This window comes from Leptopilina boulardi, unplaced genomic scaffold, assembly GCF_019393585.1.
Source record: "Leptopilina boulardi isolate dan_hultmark-lab unplaced genomic scaffold, ZJU_Lbou_2.1 LbouV2_280, whole genome shotgun sequence".
NCBI classification, from domain to species: Eukaryota; Metazoa; Arthropoda; class Insecta; order Hymenoptera; family Figitidae; genus Leptopilina; species Leptopilina boulardi.
In genome coordinates, this window is record NW_026137841.1 from 419,898 (window position 1) to 436,636 (window position 16,739).

Genomic DNA, 16,739 nt, shown 5'->3' on the forward strand with positions numbered 1-16,739 from the left:
ATTCCTCCCCTAACTTTTCGCCTATCTTGACTCTCTCTTTCGTATCCTGATACATTTCGTTAATTCTTTTAATTAGACCTTCCTCAATCCCTCTGTCTTTTAGCACTCGCCATAGGATTCCTCTATTAACCGAGGGGAAACCATTGTCCCCATACCTCTCGTAAAGCCCGTTTGATTATGTGGGATACATCCCAGTTCCTTAACCTTATAATTAGTTTGCAGCCCTTACACCTTTTCTAGAGCAGTCAGAACTGGTGTCTTTGAGCAGTGGAGTCGTTGCAACTGATAGTTCAAATTGTCATCTTGCTCAAGAAATTGGAAATACCATGATTTCAAAAATGATTGATTTTACTTTTGATTCTCTTACCTTCAAGCGTAAAGAAAAAGTCTGACCCATATCTGCAGTTTCTAATAGTAATACTATGGCAGCGTAATGTCACATTTGAACAAATTTGCATTCGTTACGTAAATTACGTCCAACGACACTTTTCATCAAATGTTATAATTGTTTTTGATGGTTACACAAACGACGCGAATATTTCTGGCACCAAAACATTTGAGCGGTTGAGAAGAGCAAAAAATTTACGTTCTCCTGATATTTTGTTTGAATAAGAAGTCGACTTATCTCGATGTTTAAATAATTTTTTTTATGAAAGTAATATACAAGTTCAGGAAGCCATTGAAGATGCAGATACGCTTATAGTCAATGTTGCTCTTCAACATGCCGCCTCCTATGATTCAATTGTCATAACCGATCTTTTGGTTCTTCTTACAGGATTAGGAGAAAATACTTTTAATGTTTATCTCAGGAAACCTGGAAGAAGGCAATCTGAAGAGCAACTGTTTACTGCTAGAAGTTTAAAGCATAAGATATTAGACATGGAAAATATTCTTTTTCTGCATGCTTTTAGTGGATGCGATACAACCTCTGCAATATTTAATGTTGGAAAAGAAAAATTTATAACAACTTTCGTACGTAATCAAGAAGCATTAAAATCAATAGAATTATTCAAAGGAAAAAAATGGATAACAACATTCTTGCTTCTATTGGAGAACGCTTTATGGTCACATTGTTCAGTGGTGACAAGAATGAATCATCAATAAACGTAATCCGGTATAAGAATTTTAAAAAAGCGATATCGAAACCTAAATTTAAACTTTGTAATTTGCCAGAAACAGAAGCAGCTTTGCGTCAACATACTTTTAGAACATACTTCCAAGTTCAATCTTGGCTTAGCAATCACCTGGACCCACTTGATTGGGGCTGGCGACAAGAAAAATGGGGGTTGGAACCAACTATTAATACTGCAGAGCCTGCACCATCATCTATTTTAAAATTAATTTCTTGCAAATGCAAGACAAATTGTGGTTCAACTTGTGGATGCCGTAAAGCCGGCTTAAAATGCTCACAGATCTGCCTTAATTGTAACGGTGACACTTGTGACAATGTTACACGAGTTTTAAGATTTCTCGACGATGACGAATTAACAACTGACACAGACCAAAACTTTACACATGACGATCAAGCAAACATAACAGACTCTGAACGTGATAAGCATCAGTCATTAAACGATGAATTTGACGAACCAGGACCACAAAAGCGAAGTAAACAACAATAAATAAAATGAAAATAATTTTTTTTTAATCAAGTATAATTTATTCTTCGTGGAATAGGCCTATTGGAGAAACCACATTAAAAAAACGCGCCAAAAACTATACCTCGAAGGTGGTGTGGAAATGAGTTTTTTTTTTTTTTTTTAATATTTTTATAATTATTACAGTTGTAATAGTTACAAGCATCCGAAATATATATATATATATATTGCTACAATTTATATATATATCTACCTATATTACAAAAAGATATCGCCGCCAACGCCGCCGCCGCCGCTGTTCCAAGACTCTGACTATAGCCGCAAGTCAAGAGAAGGGGGGTAGAAGAGAAGGGGGGGGACTTGCGGCTATATTCATAGTCTCTAAACGATCTTAACCTTTAAATTTAGGGTGGGGGAGGGGAAGAGAGGAGGGGGGATGGGGGTTGGCGCGCGAAGCCGCTGTTTCAAGACTCTGAATATAGCCGCAAGTCAAGAGAAGGGGGGTAGAAGAGAAGGGGGGACTTGCGGCTATATTCATAGTCTCTAAACGATCTTAACCTTTAAATTTAGGGTGGGGAGGGGAAGAGAGGAGGGGGGATGGGGGTTGGCGCGCGAAGCGCGCAGGGGGCATGGCCCCCTAGTATATATATATATATATATATATATATATATTGCAATAAAACATTGAAAATAATAATTATTTAAAATTTATATGTGTATTTTTCTTGGCTCTTTAAGTTTTATTAGGGAATAGTTTTCATAATTTGCATCAGGTTCGCTGAAATTTCAAAAATGCAATTTTTCACCCTCCAAATTAACAACATTTTTCAACATAACTTTGAAAATAATAATTTTTTTAAAAAAATTTCTGTACAAATATTGTAGAGAATTTTATTCTCTATGAAATTGTTCATTACAATTTTTTTCATATTAACCATATTTTGCAAGATATTTGCAAAACAAAAAATCACCTCTTTTTTCAATATGGCGGAAAAAGTTACCACCCCCCGAGGTCGAAAACTCGGATTTAAACATTGGAAATTATCCCCCTTCGATTAAATAAAAAAATTTCCATGTTGGAATTAATGTCTTTAAATCCCCTTTTAAACGCCCCAGTGTCTGGACTATTATAGAATCGGGGTCCTCAATTATTGACGAAAAAGGTGCACACAGATATGAGGCAAAATTCCTGAAATGTCCGAACAAAAAATTAAAAGTTCTCGAATTTAATCCATACTTTTCTAAAATGTTGTTATTGTTGGTGAAAGTCTAAAAATTAATTATTATTGAATTTAATAAAATAGTTTTTGAATTACAACGTTTTTAATTTTTGACTTTTGAAAAAAAAAATTTTTTCAATGTACAATATTTTTAAGGGGCCGTCCAGATACCACGTGGACAATTTTTCATCACTTTTTGACCCCCCTCCCCCCTCATGGACAATTGTGGACTTTTGACGAACCCCCCCACCCCCCCTAAATGTCCACGTGGACTTTTTTTGGTGAAAATTTTTTGTTTGTATGTTTCTTATTTTAAAATGGTAAATAAATAGATATTTAATAGTTATTAGAAAACATTTAGTCACTGTTTCTTTTAATTATAAAAATAATTTTCAAGTTTAATGCTAGTAAACTTAAAATTTTGCTAAGCAAAGTAACATTTTTGGTTGAATCACATAACAATCACATTGGTAACACATCTTAGAATAACGTTTACCAACTAAATACTATTATTTTTTGGTATCGTGAAGATATTTTTGGCAAAAATATTTCAAATTACTCTACAAACCAAAAATACATAAATCTTTTTGGCAACAAATCTTAAATTATCGATCACTATAGCTAAAAATACAATGTATGGTAGAATTAAAATATTTATGCCAGGAATATCTGAAAATTATCGTATAAAATAAAAGTAGGTAAATCTTTAAGGTAACAAATCTTAAAATAATATCGAAAAAACCACAAATCTACTAATCGTCATCTATATTATCATTGCTGATCCATGGTTGTGTTAACCATTCGGCAAGATTATCAGTTGCGAAAAAATCAATGGAGCTCTCTGAAGTTACATTATTTTCCATCTCTACACAAGACACTTCAACAAGTTCCGTTTCTTCATCCCAATCCTCTGTATTTCTTTTACATTGATTTTTATATAATATTTTAACGTGAGTAGTTAAGTGCGACTTTGCGGCAAAATAAAGGCCACATTCACTGCATATGCGTTTTAAAATTTTTAAAACAGTCTGTTAGTTGATTGAAGTATTTTGAGTCAATAGTAGTTTCAAAATTCAAGATGTATTTCAAATCAAAATTTGTTACGCTGAGTATCAAAATTTTTATTAAATTCATTAAAAATGAAATTGTAATTTATGAGAATTCGGATTTAGGCGGGTTTGTTATGATTTTTCACGTGTAGCACACCAGCACACCAACAACTAATTGTTTATTAACAATCTACTTATCCAAAATACTTCATACAGGGCTCGTTGGATGCGGAATTACGTTAAGTTTCAATTGCTAACTTCAGAATTACGGTAACTTTATTCGTTTGTTAAATATTTGATTTGTTATAAACATTAATTAATTAATTAATTAATTAATATCTCAAAAACTTTAAAAGATCCCACTCTGAAAATTACATGTTTTGTAGGAAATTAGTCAAGCTTTCCATTGAGATAGCTAAAAATAATTTTAAAAAATCCGATTTTGAGATAAACGTAAATTAACATTTTGACCTTGAATTTCAAGGTGAAATGTTATTTAAAAAAAAAATTTATTAACAGCGTGTAGCCCGTCAAAAAAGCTTTAAAAATCATTATATATATGTTAACTTTTATGCATTCTACTTATAAATATTGTACATTGAAAAAAATTTTTTTTTTCAAAAGTCAAAAATTAAAAACGTTGTAATTCAAAAACTATTTTATTAAATTCAATAATAATTAATTTTTAGACTTTCACCAACAATAACAACATTTTAGAAAAGTATGGATTAAATTCGAGAACTTTTAATTTTTTACATTCTCATCATAATGAGAAGGTATTACATTTGGGCGATTTTGAGCATTCTCTAATTTTAGTAAATCTCGACGTTTTGAGACTTTCTGATGCCGAAAAAATGGGTCCTAAAAAAATGTCTGTCTGTCTGTATGTCTGTAGACAAAATTTAGTCCGACGATAACTCGAACAAATTTTAATGAATCGACTTCAAATTTGGTATACACCTTAAGTGTACCAAAATCTCGCCTGAGTTCGTTGGCCAGATGATTTCGTTGAAAAACAACAAAATAATTCAAATTTTTAGTTTTTAAAAAATTCTAAAATTCGCATTTTTCAAAAAAAAAATTTTTTCAATTTTTTTTCGAAAATTACGACTAAAAATAAACACTTTTTTCCTTTGACAATTTTTAATAGCGATTAAAACAAAAAAGTTATACCACTTTTTTAAAAAAAGACAAAAAATGACAAAAACGGATGAAAAATGGGTAAAATGCAGGGCAAAATTACTTTATTTTGAGAAAATATGAGCAACTATGTATTATTTCTCTTTAAACCACCTTAAATTAACATAAATTAAAGTAACTTACTCATAAAATACCGAATTTTTTTTTTTTTTTTTTTTTAAGTCCAACCATTGTTATCCATTTCCTAACATTGCAATTGTTTTTTAAAAAATCCTCTATTCCAAAATAGTTTATATTGCGTTGTTTATACCAGAATTTCTTATGTTTTCGATTACTAACTCGCTGAATCGGAATTTGTGTTCAAATTAAATATTTCAAAATGGCGAACCCAATATGGCAGAATAATTTCAAATTGATTTGTTTCGTTTAAAATTTTGTACTTAGGAGTTTTTGGAGTCGCTGAATCCAAATTTAAAGTAAAATTTAAAAAATTCAAAATTGCATACCAATATGGAGGAAATTTTAAAATTGATTCGATTCGTTCAAAATTCGGTATTGGTGTTTTTTTGGCGTCTATGAGTCCAAATTTTGAATCTGTTAAATCTATCCCCAAAATTGATTCAACGACCCCAAAAACCCCCTAGCACCGAATTTTAAATGAATGGAATCAATTTGAAATTTTTCCGTCATATTGGGTAGCCATATTAGGTCCGCTATTTTAGATTTTTTTAAATCTGACCTTTTTGAATTCAATGACCCCAAAAACTTTTAATACAATTATATGATATTTCTGTGGAAACTTTTTTTGGACCGTTTTGAGCCCACAAACGATTTTTATGCTAGATTGCTGCCATTTATAGAATTCCAATTCTAATTTTATATTAAAAAATCTTAATTTTACTTTAGAACTAATATGACATACTTAAAGAAAATTTAAAAACACATTAATTGACCTATTTGCAAGGCAATTTTCGTTGAAATACATATATCATAAATTTCTAATTAAAATTCTATGTACAATCTTTTATCTAACATAACTAGTCATTAAAGAAATGATTATTAAATGCACCGTCTAGTGAATCAGGAATTTTAAGAATGCGGATTCATTATTTTAACTTTTTGAATTGGAATGTAAGATTTTAAATAAAAAATCATTTCAATGAATAATTTGCTATTAATAAAAAATGTAATGCATCTGTTCAGACAATTTTGAATTATATCGAAAAATTTTAAGTTATATTGTCATATTTCACACAAAATTTAATAATTTTTAATAAACGAACTTTGTAAATAAATTTTACGCTGAAGTGTTAGATTTGCTGCCTTTAAAATTGAAAAGAAACATACCACTGTATCTCAACTTACAGGTAATCAGGAAGAATAGCTTGAAAAATGTAAATATGATTTGAATCAAACTCAATTAGAGATTTATTTTTAATAATGCGAATTCAATACAGTTTCCGACTGATTCAAAAATATTAAATAGCTTTTAATTTCCTTGGTAGCTTAATTTATTTTAATGCAGAAATTTCTTTAAATGGAAAATATATATATTCTTTTAATAATTTTTCTTGTACAGAAATTTGCAAAGGAAATTTAGTAACTAATGTTCCTGCAAAAGTTCCTGTACAGGATCCCTGTTCCAATATCCTGCAAGTGATCCTAGTGTGATCCTGTGTAGAATTCTTAACAGGATTCCTCAGGGAACCTATAAGAATCCTATATAGTAACCTCTAGAAATCCTTTAAGGATTATATACAGGAATTTTTAACTAATTGTAAGTATGTTTCAAAATTCAAGACTAAGGTTTTATTACAAGCGTTTAGGAAGTAAACTTCAACTTTGCAGTGGTTTTTTTACATTCTCATCATAATGAGAAGGAATTACATTTGGGCGATTTTGAGCATTCTCTAATTCCAGTGAATCTCGACGTTTTTTTTTTTATAACTCCAACTGTTGTTTTCCATTTCCAAACATTGCAATTGTTTTCAAAAATTCCTCTATTTTAAAATAGTTTATATTGCGTTGTTTATACCACAATTTCGTATTTTTTCGATTATTTACTTTTGAATTGGTTTAAATTCATTTATTTGTAGATTTTTTAAATTCTCATCATAAGTTAGAAAGTATTCATTTTGGTCGATTTTGACTTTTTTCAAATTTTAGTGAATCTGTACGTTTTGAGACCTCTTGATGCCAAAAAAGTATGTTTTGAAATCCTGTCCGTCTGTTTGTTGTCTGTAGTCTGTCTGTGGACTCATTTTGTCCCCACGATAACTTGAACATATCTTAACGAATCGCTTTGATATTTGGTACACGCTTTCAACATGTAAAAATGAAGCCTGAGTTCGTTGGACAGACTAATCCGCCCAAAAATTCAAAAATTATTCAAATTTTAAATTTTTAAAAAATTCAATTCTTCTTGAAAAATTTTTTTTTTAATTTTCTCTTAAAATACTCCCAAAAGTAAACTTTTTTTTCTTTAACCCTTTTCGATACAGATTAAAACAAAAAAGTTAAAAAAGTTATGTTCTATTACGTTTAAGGTAACAAAATTTTTTAATTTTTTTCGATGTGTTATTTTACTCATTAATTTTTTGCGGCACAGTTTTAACCTATTTTGACACTTTTTCTTTTAGCAACTTTCCTCTCTATAGATTTAAAGTTTTTGAAGCAGTATTCATAAAACATTTTTTCCACTATAACGAAAGCATTGTGAAGTGAAACAAAAATAATAAGTGTAGCAGGCAAAATTATAAAGAATTATAAATTAACTAAGTATAAACATTGCTATTTTTTAAGAGAAAATTCATTTTTCAACAATCTTTTAACAAATTTAAATAAATCTTTCTACTCCTTGGTTTTTTAGTTCGCTCATTACGATTCTGAAGTCAGTTTTTAAATATTCAAAATGGCGTATTGAAACATTTTTGACCCGATATTTTTAGCTGCCGGATTTTTGTTCGGACATTTCAGGAATTTTGCCTCATATGGTACGACAATCAAATAATGTCAATTTAAAAAATTAAATATTTTGTCAATTTAAAATTTTTTATACCACGAGCAGATATTTTTCTTTCGGCAAAGGAAAGGAGTTTAAATCTTAATTTTTAATGAAAAAAATTCACCATTTTTTATTAATGGGATGGGACTAAATATTGTTTAATTAAAATTTGTTTTTTTTTCATTTCGAATTTTTTAATCCTCGAGTAGAAATCTTTCATTCTGCAGAGAGGAGGAGTTTAAATATTAATTTTTATTTATAATATCAAAAAGTTGTAAAATACAATTTGAATTTTCGAGCTAGAAGATCATGCGCATTCATATTCGCGCACTTTTACCGTGTGTGGTCGGTACAATAGAGTTCTTGTCACTTTTAAGAAAACTGTTATTTTTTTAGTTAAATTATGAACTGTGCTCGTTAAATAATAAAATAATTTATTAAAATTTGCAATTTATATTAAATATAAATTATTTTTTCACACAGTTTACTTTAATTTCTTGAAAATATGGTGAAAACTGACGAGTTAAAATCTACAGATATGTACCACTTGTACATATCAGGTGATTATATACTATTTATCACTTTAATAATTGAAATTCTTGCAAAAACTAACTCTATAAATGTTCATTTACCCTCCCAATACTTATTTTAAAAATTTTTCATCAATTAAAAGCTTTTTTTTTTTTAATTACCCAAATTCGACTTAGATTCGCCCCAGCTGGGTCGAATATGCATAAGCAGGTTCAGGTTAGTGGTTAGTCAAATTTTAATTAATTTTTTATAATGTTTTTAATTGTAACTCTGTTTCAGCATTCTATTTACTGTTTCTAATTAAGAAATAATAATGAATTAATTAATATAAATATGTTAATAATAAAATAAACAATAATAAAGTTTTTTTTTAGTTTAACCGGTCTGGTACCGCAACGGTTGTTTATTAGTACTGGCCCGGTACTAATAAACAATTGGGCCGAATAAAAAAGGAAAATGAAATAGAATTAATAATAATAATAATAAAGATCTATCTATCTATCTATCTATCTATTATTATTATTAATATTAATAATAATATTAATACTTCTTAAATATTATTTTTGTATTTTTTACAAATATTTTCGTCCAACCTTTTCTGAAAATTTAATTTAAATTTTTAGGAAATGTTCGTCACAAAAATTGACTAAATATTTAAATTACATTTTCACTCAACTTTCGGTATAAATTTTTAATAAATATTTAATTTAAATTTTTAGTCAACTTTTACGCCAAACATTTCACGAAACTTTAATTTAAATCTTCACTCAATTTTCGCGTCGAAAATTTCTGGAAAATTTAATTTAAATCTTCCGTCAAGTTTTACGCCAAACATTTACTCATTTTGGACATTTAAATCTTTATACAATTTTCTCTAAACTTTGCAATTAAAGTTTCCGAAGTTTGCAAATAAATCTTTAGGAAATTTTCGGTGCTGTGGGGGATTATTTGTGTATAATTTTACTAAAAATAACTATTTAAAATGCAGATTTGTCATTTGGAGGATGGCGCTCATTTTGGAGAAGTTGCTCTGTTAATTCAAGACCAAAAAAGAGTTGCAAGTGTAGTTGCAGTCGACGTTTGCGAAGTATATCGCTTAGATAGAACCGATTTTCGAAAAGTAATCGCAATCCATAGCGAGTTATTTGCTGAAATTGAGAGATTAGCTACTGAAAGAATAGAGAGAACAATGTTAATTGAAGCATAAGCTATTTTTAATGGAGTCAATTAAAGTTCCTTCTTGTTCCAAATTATCAAGTTCTAAAAGTGTGAGGTTCAAGGTTTCAACTAAAATTAATTGAACAAACTGTCTTAAACCTTAAATATTATTATTGTCCGTACAATATTCGTAGTATGGCATTCATCGTTATCTAATCTCTTTTTCTTATAATCATTTATAATCCGTATATATATTCTTATTCCTAAAAAATACTTACAGTTACAATTATATTTCCTAGTGCGTCAGGATAGCGCTTAGATATGACGTGTTTGCACATTTAACAATGTCAAACTACAGATATGATTCTTCTTAAAAATCTCTATTTTTTTAATAACATTTTTTTGAAATAAGAGAAAATTAGAAAGAAATTTTATTCCACAGTACCGACGGTAAAAAAAATATTACACTAGTCTAAGAGATGCCTAAAATAGTTGTATAATTTTACCTATAATAAAACCAAGTCTGCTTTGCAGATTTTTTCGTTCATTTGTTGTATTACACATTTCTTATAGTAATCAATTTAAGGGTGTGTGGAAACCTCCCACGTGATCTAGTATGGGAAGATGTATTTTGCAAGTATCCATCTTACTCTAAAATAAGAAAAGATTTTTCTCTAAAATTTTGAGAGATTAGAGAAAAAGGTATACAATGCATCTCGCTGTTATCCGAAAAATACATCATTTTGCATTAAATAATTAAAAATTATCAGTCAGTGTTCTAGAAGGCAGCGCCAATTTTAGCTAGTGGCCGATGAATAAATTATGATAATATGCATTATTTTACTATTTATTGCGTTATTTTTATTATTTTTGCGTTAAGTTATAGTAAATGAGTAGAACAGCGAGATTCCTAGTACCCTCCAAAATTTTAATCCAAAATCTTTTTTTATTTCAAAGAAAGTTTTAAACTACAAAAAAACGTTCTTTGCCCACATATCCATGACATAACATTAATATAAAAAGATTTTGGGTGTAAGTTCTGGATAACATATAAATGATTCATTAATAATTTAATGTGGTGATAAAATTACCTGAAAATTTTTATCTTTTTTCTATTCTTTTATCATTTTTACATATATATCTTATTATAGAATTTATTAACTACTAATATAATATTTACGATATATTTTTTTTATTTAAATTATCGTTTTATATTTTATTTCATAAACATTTATTGTTATATAAATATTGATCAATATGAGACAAAATTTCATAGGATTTCTTCACCACAATTGAATATAAACAATTTATAAATATTATAAAAGTGTGAATGTTTTTTATATAAAATTCTAGATATGATGTTTTAAGATAGATTTTTATGTTTAAGAATTTTTGTGGTTTTCTATCAATAGTATTTTTGAAAATTAAGCAGTCGATTTTGTTGCTGATATGAAAATTTAAACTTATTAAAAATTTCAATAATGTTCACAAAAATGCCTTGAAATGTTATACATAGAAAAGATATAAAAACGACTTGGATTGATTGTTGATTATGTACAATATTGTCAAAAAATCTGACACGTTTGAAATGATGAATATATAATCTTTGTTACCGCTCAGTTACACGTAATACAACTAAACAGTGTTGACAAAAGAGTGCTTGAAATTTTAATACAGAACAGAGTAGAAAAGATTTTAAAAAGTTCAATTTAAAATTTAAATACATCAGTAACATTAGAAAACAATATGCACAGGAACTTTTTGGTATTAATCAATCAGTTTTTCTTAAATTTTGGGAAAGGAATTTTAAAAATTTTGATTCAACCATTTACATTGGGAAAATCTCTGATTCGAATACACTTCTTAAAAATACTTTTACAACATCTAGTAAGGCACATGATTCATGATTGAAGTCAAACACTACAGATTAAACTAACACAGAGAAATAATGTTGAAACAATAATAACAATTATTATTAATCTAATTTTCATGACTTCGTTTTATAGAGTAGACAAAATATACTCTTGTTCAAAACAGAAGTTCCTTCCACCAGTTTGGAGGCAAACTTAACGTGTTCTTTGAAAAGATATCGTCAAATTTATTTAATTTGTCTACTTTGAATAAAATGAAATTTTTTCGATTAAACACTAGAATACAATCATGATTTATAAAGATTAAAGGGGTGCTTTAGCGTCTTGTGTACTTGTTCATACTGATTTTCATGGCTTTTTTCAAAATGTGGACAAACAATATCTGTGTAAAAATTTTTGAATATTTATTTATATATTTGAATTAACAAAAGAACCTTGTTCAAAAAAAAGTGAAAAATGAATGTGCTTTGCTAAATTAATATTTAATATTTTTGCTAAAATCTTTTCATTCATGTTTTACTTTCTTTGTCAATTCGAATATATAAAAATATATTTGAATAATATTTACATATAAGTATTATTTATCTTTATATTGAAATGATCTTATAAATCATTAGGAAAAAAATACTTGGAACACTAAAATACTTTCTCAAGGACTTATTTTTTTCAACACTGTATAAAATACAAACTGTACACTTAAAGACACTCCGTCTCTTTTGAAAATGCAACGCTTGGCACCATTTTATTCGGATCTACTTGCTTAACTCAACTAAATGAAAAATGTTGCATTTTCAGGACTTGGAGAACTTATATAGAATCTGTAATTAAGAGAAACCTAACGTTTTTCCAATGATAACTGTTGGTGATTTATGTATACTGTTATATGAGTATTTGCAGCAATGAATTGAAAGAACTAATACAATAGTCATCATAACGTAAGAGAAATAAAGGCGCCTGAATTTTTCCCAAATAGACAGTTTAATAAATTTTTAATTTTCATTTTACTTGTTCATAATGTTCTTTATTTATTTGAATTATCAATTTAAAGTATTTTTTTCTGTAAATTTAAATTCTGAATAACCAAGTTTCTATTTATGATAACTTTTTTTTATTCATAATTGTCTTTTTACATGTTATAATTTTCATTTATCAAAAATTACATTTGTCTAAATTATTTATTTAATAAATAAAAATTTAATGAAAAAAAAAATTATAAATTATATAATATTTTAGAGAAGAAAAATCATCTAAAAATTATAAAAATAAAATTCATTTAAACAATGATTTTAATAAATAATAATCGTCAAATAATTGGACTTATTTTATTAAATAAAATTTATAAACATTTAAAATTTATGATATGTTTGGACTGATTGAAATACATATGTTTTATGAAATAATAAAATTATTTAATTTGTTTTTTTTTAGATATTAGTTTTTTGATAAAAGAAAAAGAAATTTTTTAAAAAAATTCAGACACCCCAAAGAAATAGAGATTTGATATAAAACTATATTTTACAAAGTAAATTTTTTAAAATCCTAAGAAGACAAAAGAACTTAAAAATATTTTCATAAAAAATTGAATTATTGTGTATATAAAAAATTTTATAAAAAGTTAATCGATTATTTGTCTTCTTTGGAATATTTTATATACTAACTAGAAAGTAATCTCAAAAGTTTAAACGTTGCATATACTCTTACATCAATATCTAGTGGCTTCGATTGACAAAAAAATAAAAAAATATTTTCTTATTTTTACTTTCGAGTCAATCAAGAAGGACAGAGATCGACGATGTCGCAAATCGTCTTATGAAAGTGTAGAATGCCATTCATGGCGTTATTTAAATACATCTTTCTATAATGACTCCGTCGGACTAGGATTTAGCTTCAGATCGTATATACATGGAATCTGCGCTTGATGATCGTTGTATCGAAAAAATACGAAATAAAAAAAAAGACGCGCTAGAAAAGATTTATTTTTTTTAGTTATCTATCGCTATCTATGTATAGACGTTCTAAGGCTTTGGCAGTGAACAAGACTCGATTATTCGACGCATTCGGCGCAGTGAGAAGAAATTTAAATATCGATTATTCTTAATATTTTCCTTCATAATACTTAATTAATAAAATATATGAATCACTTTAAAATAGTTAGAAAATTTTGTGTCCCATTGGTCCGAACGATCGAGAATTGATTCAAAAGATTCTTAGTAGATGAGAGAGGCAGCTCTTCTTCTTCTTCTCCTATCCAGATGAGACCCTCTCACTGGCAATTTGCCAGCTTGTGTACACGATCGACAACAAAATTTGGCATAATATTTATGCTGACAGTAATTTGCAAGTACGATTAAATCACATTTGGCGAAAAAGTCGTTGTCCTTGCAATTTGGATGTATAAATATTCCTGAAAGTTGAAAACGATTTAAAATTATTTATTTTTTTTAAATTAATTATATCAACTTAATATCTTAGGATATTAAAAAAAAATTTAGCAGGCAGGCCCTCGGATCAACTTTAAAGCGCAAAAAAAGTCGTTTTAGTCGATTTACATTTCAAAAAAAGTCGAAAAAGGCTTTTTTTATTTCAATTAAATTTAATTAATTAATAAATATTTTACTTCAAATGACTAATAAGATATTAGATAAGATATTAAGATACTAAGATATTAAGTTAATTTTATTGATTCCGTAATAAGGATCCAAAGAATATAGTGAAGATTTATTTCGAATATTTCAGAATTTAGGCAATTTATTTGAATTTAAAATTTTAGCATATTTTTTTAGTTTTAATGGTAAAAAAAATTTCGGAAAATAATTAAGTTTTACAGTTTTTTAAATAATTGAATTGCAGATTTTAAATTTGAAATAAAATTTAAACTTCTGTAGTTTTTTTTTTTAAATTTCTCTCAACAATTTAATTTTAGAGTTTTAATTTGAATAATATAAATAAATAAATTTAAATAATTGAATTTTGAAAGAGTTACAATTGAAATTTTTAGTAATAATTGAATTTCTCAAATAATTTTAAATAACATTTTATAAAAGTAATTGAATTTTAAAAGATTTACAATTCAGATTTTTGGAAATAATTGAACTTCAAGTGATTTTTGATTGAAATTTTGAGTGATTTATGTTGCTGAAAAATTTATTAGAAATTACGGACAAAAATTTTATTTCAAAAGTTTTTGATTGAAAAATGTTTTCAGATAATTAAAAAATCATTAAAAATAATTGAATATCGGAAGAGTCATAATTGAAAAATTATTAAATTTCAGAAAGTTTAAGGTGTAAAATTATAGAAATAATTAAATTATAGAAGGTTTTAAATTTAAATTTTTGAAAATAATTGAATTTCAAGTGATTTTCAATTTTGGTAATTTTATTTGCTGATTTTTATTTAAATTTCAAACAATTAGGGTCAGTTGGGGTAAATGGGGACAAGACGTTTTGGAGCTTAATTTACAGTTTTAAAATTAAGTTCAACGTCAATATTTTAACCTCAGATCACCAGCAAGAGGTTTTGAGTATTGCCAAGCTTTTATCTTGACAATTGGCAGCAAGATAAAAAAAGTTATCGCTCAATGCATAAAAACTTGAAAATCAAAGTCAAACTGTTTCTGTATTTTGTCTCGCATTTCAAAGAAAACAGACTTAAAAATCTTACCAAATTTTTTTCTTATTCCTTATGACTCCTATAACAGAAATTCACTTGGATAAATGGGAACAGCTTGTTATTATTAACCAAATTAACAAAAATCAAAAATTCAAGTGAATTTCTGTTATGGGAGTCATAAGGAATAAGAAAAAAATTTGGTATGATTTTTAAGTCTGTTTTTTTTCAAATGCGAGACAAAATATTGAAATAAAAAAAATAAAAAATTTTCAATTGGTTCAACTATTATATATCTACTACAAATTTTTTTCAAGTTTTTTCATCCTTTAATACAGTAATATACTTAAGGAAATTTTTTTCTTAAAACTTTCTTAGAAACTATGCTGTCCCCATTCACTCCAAATTTTATGCAATTTTCTAAATTTTGGGGTAAATGGGAACAGTCAGTTTCATGCGTTTAAAGTTTATCTAAATTTTTTTCTGCTGCATAAAATTAATCCTGGGAATGTACCTAAATAACAACTTAAAAAAAATAAACCCGCAAATATTACCTTTTAAAGGAAGAAACTTACGAAATTTGTGAAAAATAGCGATTTTGTCCCCATTTACCCCAACTGACCCTATTTAATTTCGTAAAATTTTTAATTGAAAAATAATTTAAGGTAATTGAATTTGTGAAGAATTTCATTAAAATTATTGAAAATAATTAATTAAAAGAAGTATTTTAGTTAAAAATTTGTTACATAGTAGAAATAAAGAAGATCTGCATTGTAAACTAAAAATACTTTTTTCTTGTGATTTTAATGGTTCTACTTCGATTTTTTTAAAAGAATATATAATACATATATATATATATATTAGCCATTTAAGAAATATTAAAATTTTGTATTATTTTAGCTTACCATCAACATTTATGTTTACACTTTGAGTGCTACTTGAAAATTGATTAGCAGCTTCGCATCGATACTGTCCAGAATCGTTTCTATTTGAGTCGAAAATTTCCAACTTATTCGCATCTATAACAATCATTATTAATTTTTTAACTATCAAATTATAGTATATTTTATAGTTAAAGTATAAAAATACATCAAGAATAAAATTTTTCTTTTTATTTACCAGAAACCCTGATGTGATTATTAGTTTCAAGCGGTACTTCATCTTTGTACCATTGAACTTTTTCAATGGGATAGCCATCAACATGACAGGAAATGCTTATATCGCTTCCCTCTGGCCATTGCTCTTGTTCCACGGAAACGTTGACTTTTAAAGGAACTTTTAAAACATGAAAAAAATCAATTATAAATACATTCAATTGAAAGGTTTCAAGAAAAAATATAAAAAATGCTCATGTATGTTCAATTTACATTTAAAAAATTATTTTTGGACATTAGCGAAAAATAGAAAGCAATAGAAATGATTTCTGAATAAATAACTTTTTTTTAATTTTAAACATTTCAAATTTAAATTCCATGATTGCCTTTAAAACTGTTCCTTAATGCTAAAATGATAAAATTAATTTTCTAAAAGCGTATTTATAAAAAAGTGTAAGCAATAAATAT

General features: G+C 27.1%; 2 protein-coding genes across 5 annotated transcripts in view; one reads left to right on the forward strand and one right to left on the reverse strand.

Moving 5' to 3' along the window:
- The window catches only part of LOC127282092 (potassium/sodium hyperpolarization-activated cyclic nucleotide-gated channel 2-like), a 70,633-nt gene extending 60,228 nt beyond the window's left edge, over positions 1-10,405 (forward strand). The window contains exon 8 of the mRNA XM_051306175.1: positions 9,528-10,405. Coding sequence (XP_051162132.1) covers positions 9,528-9,746 — 219 coding nt within the window. The 3' untranslated portion in view covers positions 9,747-10,405. The remainder of the gene's footprint in view (positions 1-9,527) is intronic.
- The window catches only part of LOC127282090 (papilin), a 132,760-nt gene continuing 125,867 nt past the window's right edge, over positions 9,847-16,739 (reverse strand). For all 4 annotated transcript variants that reach the window (XM_051306172.1, XM_051306169.1, XM_051306171.1 and 1 more), the window contains 3 exons: positions 16,297-16,452; positions 16,083-16,196; positions 9,847-13,972 (listed from right to left, as the gene is read on the reverse strand). In XM_051306172.1, coding sequence (XP_051162129.1) covers positions 13,776-13,972; positions 16,083-16,196; positions 16,297-16,452 — 467 coding nt within the window. In that variant the 3' untranslated portion in view covers positions 9,847-13,775. The remainder of the gene's footprint in view (positions 13,973-16,082; positions 16,197-16,296; positions 16,453-16,739) is intronic.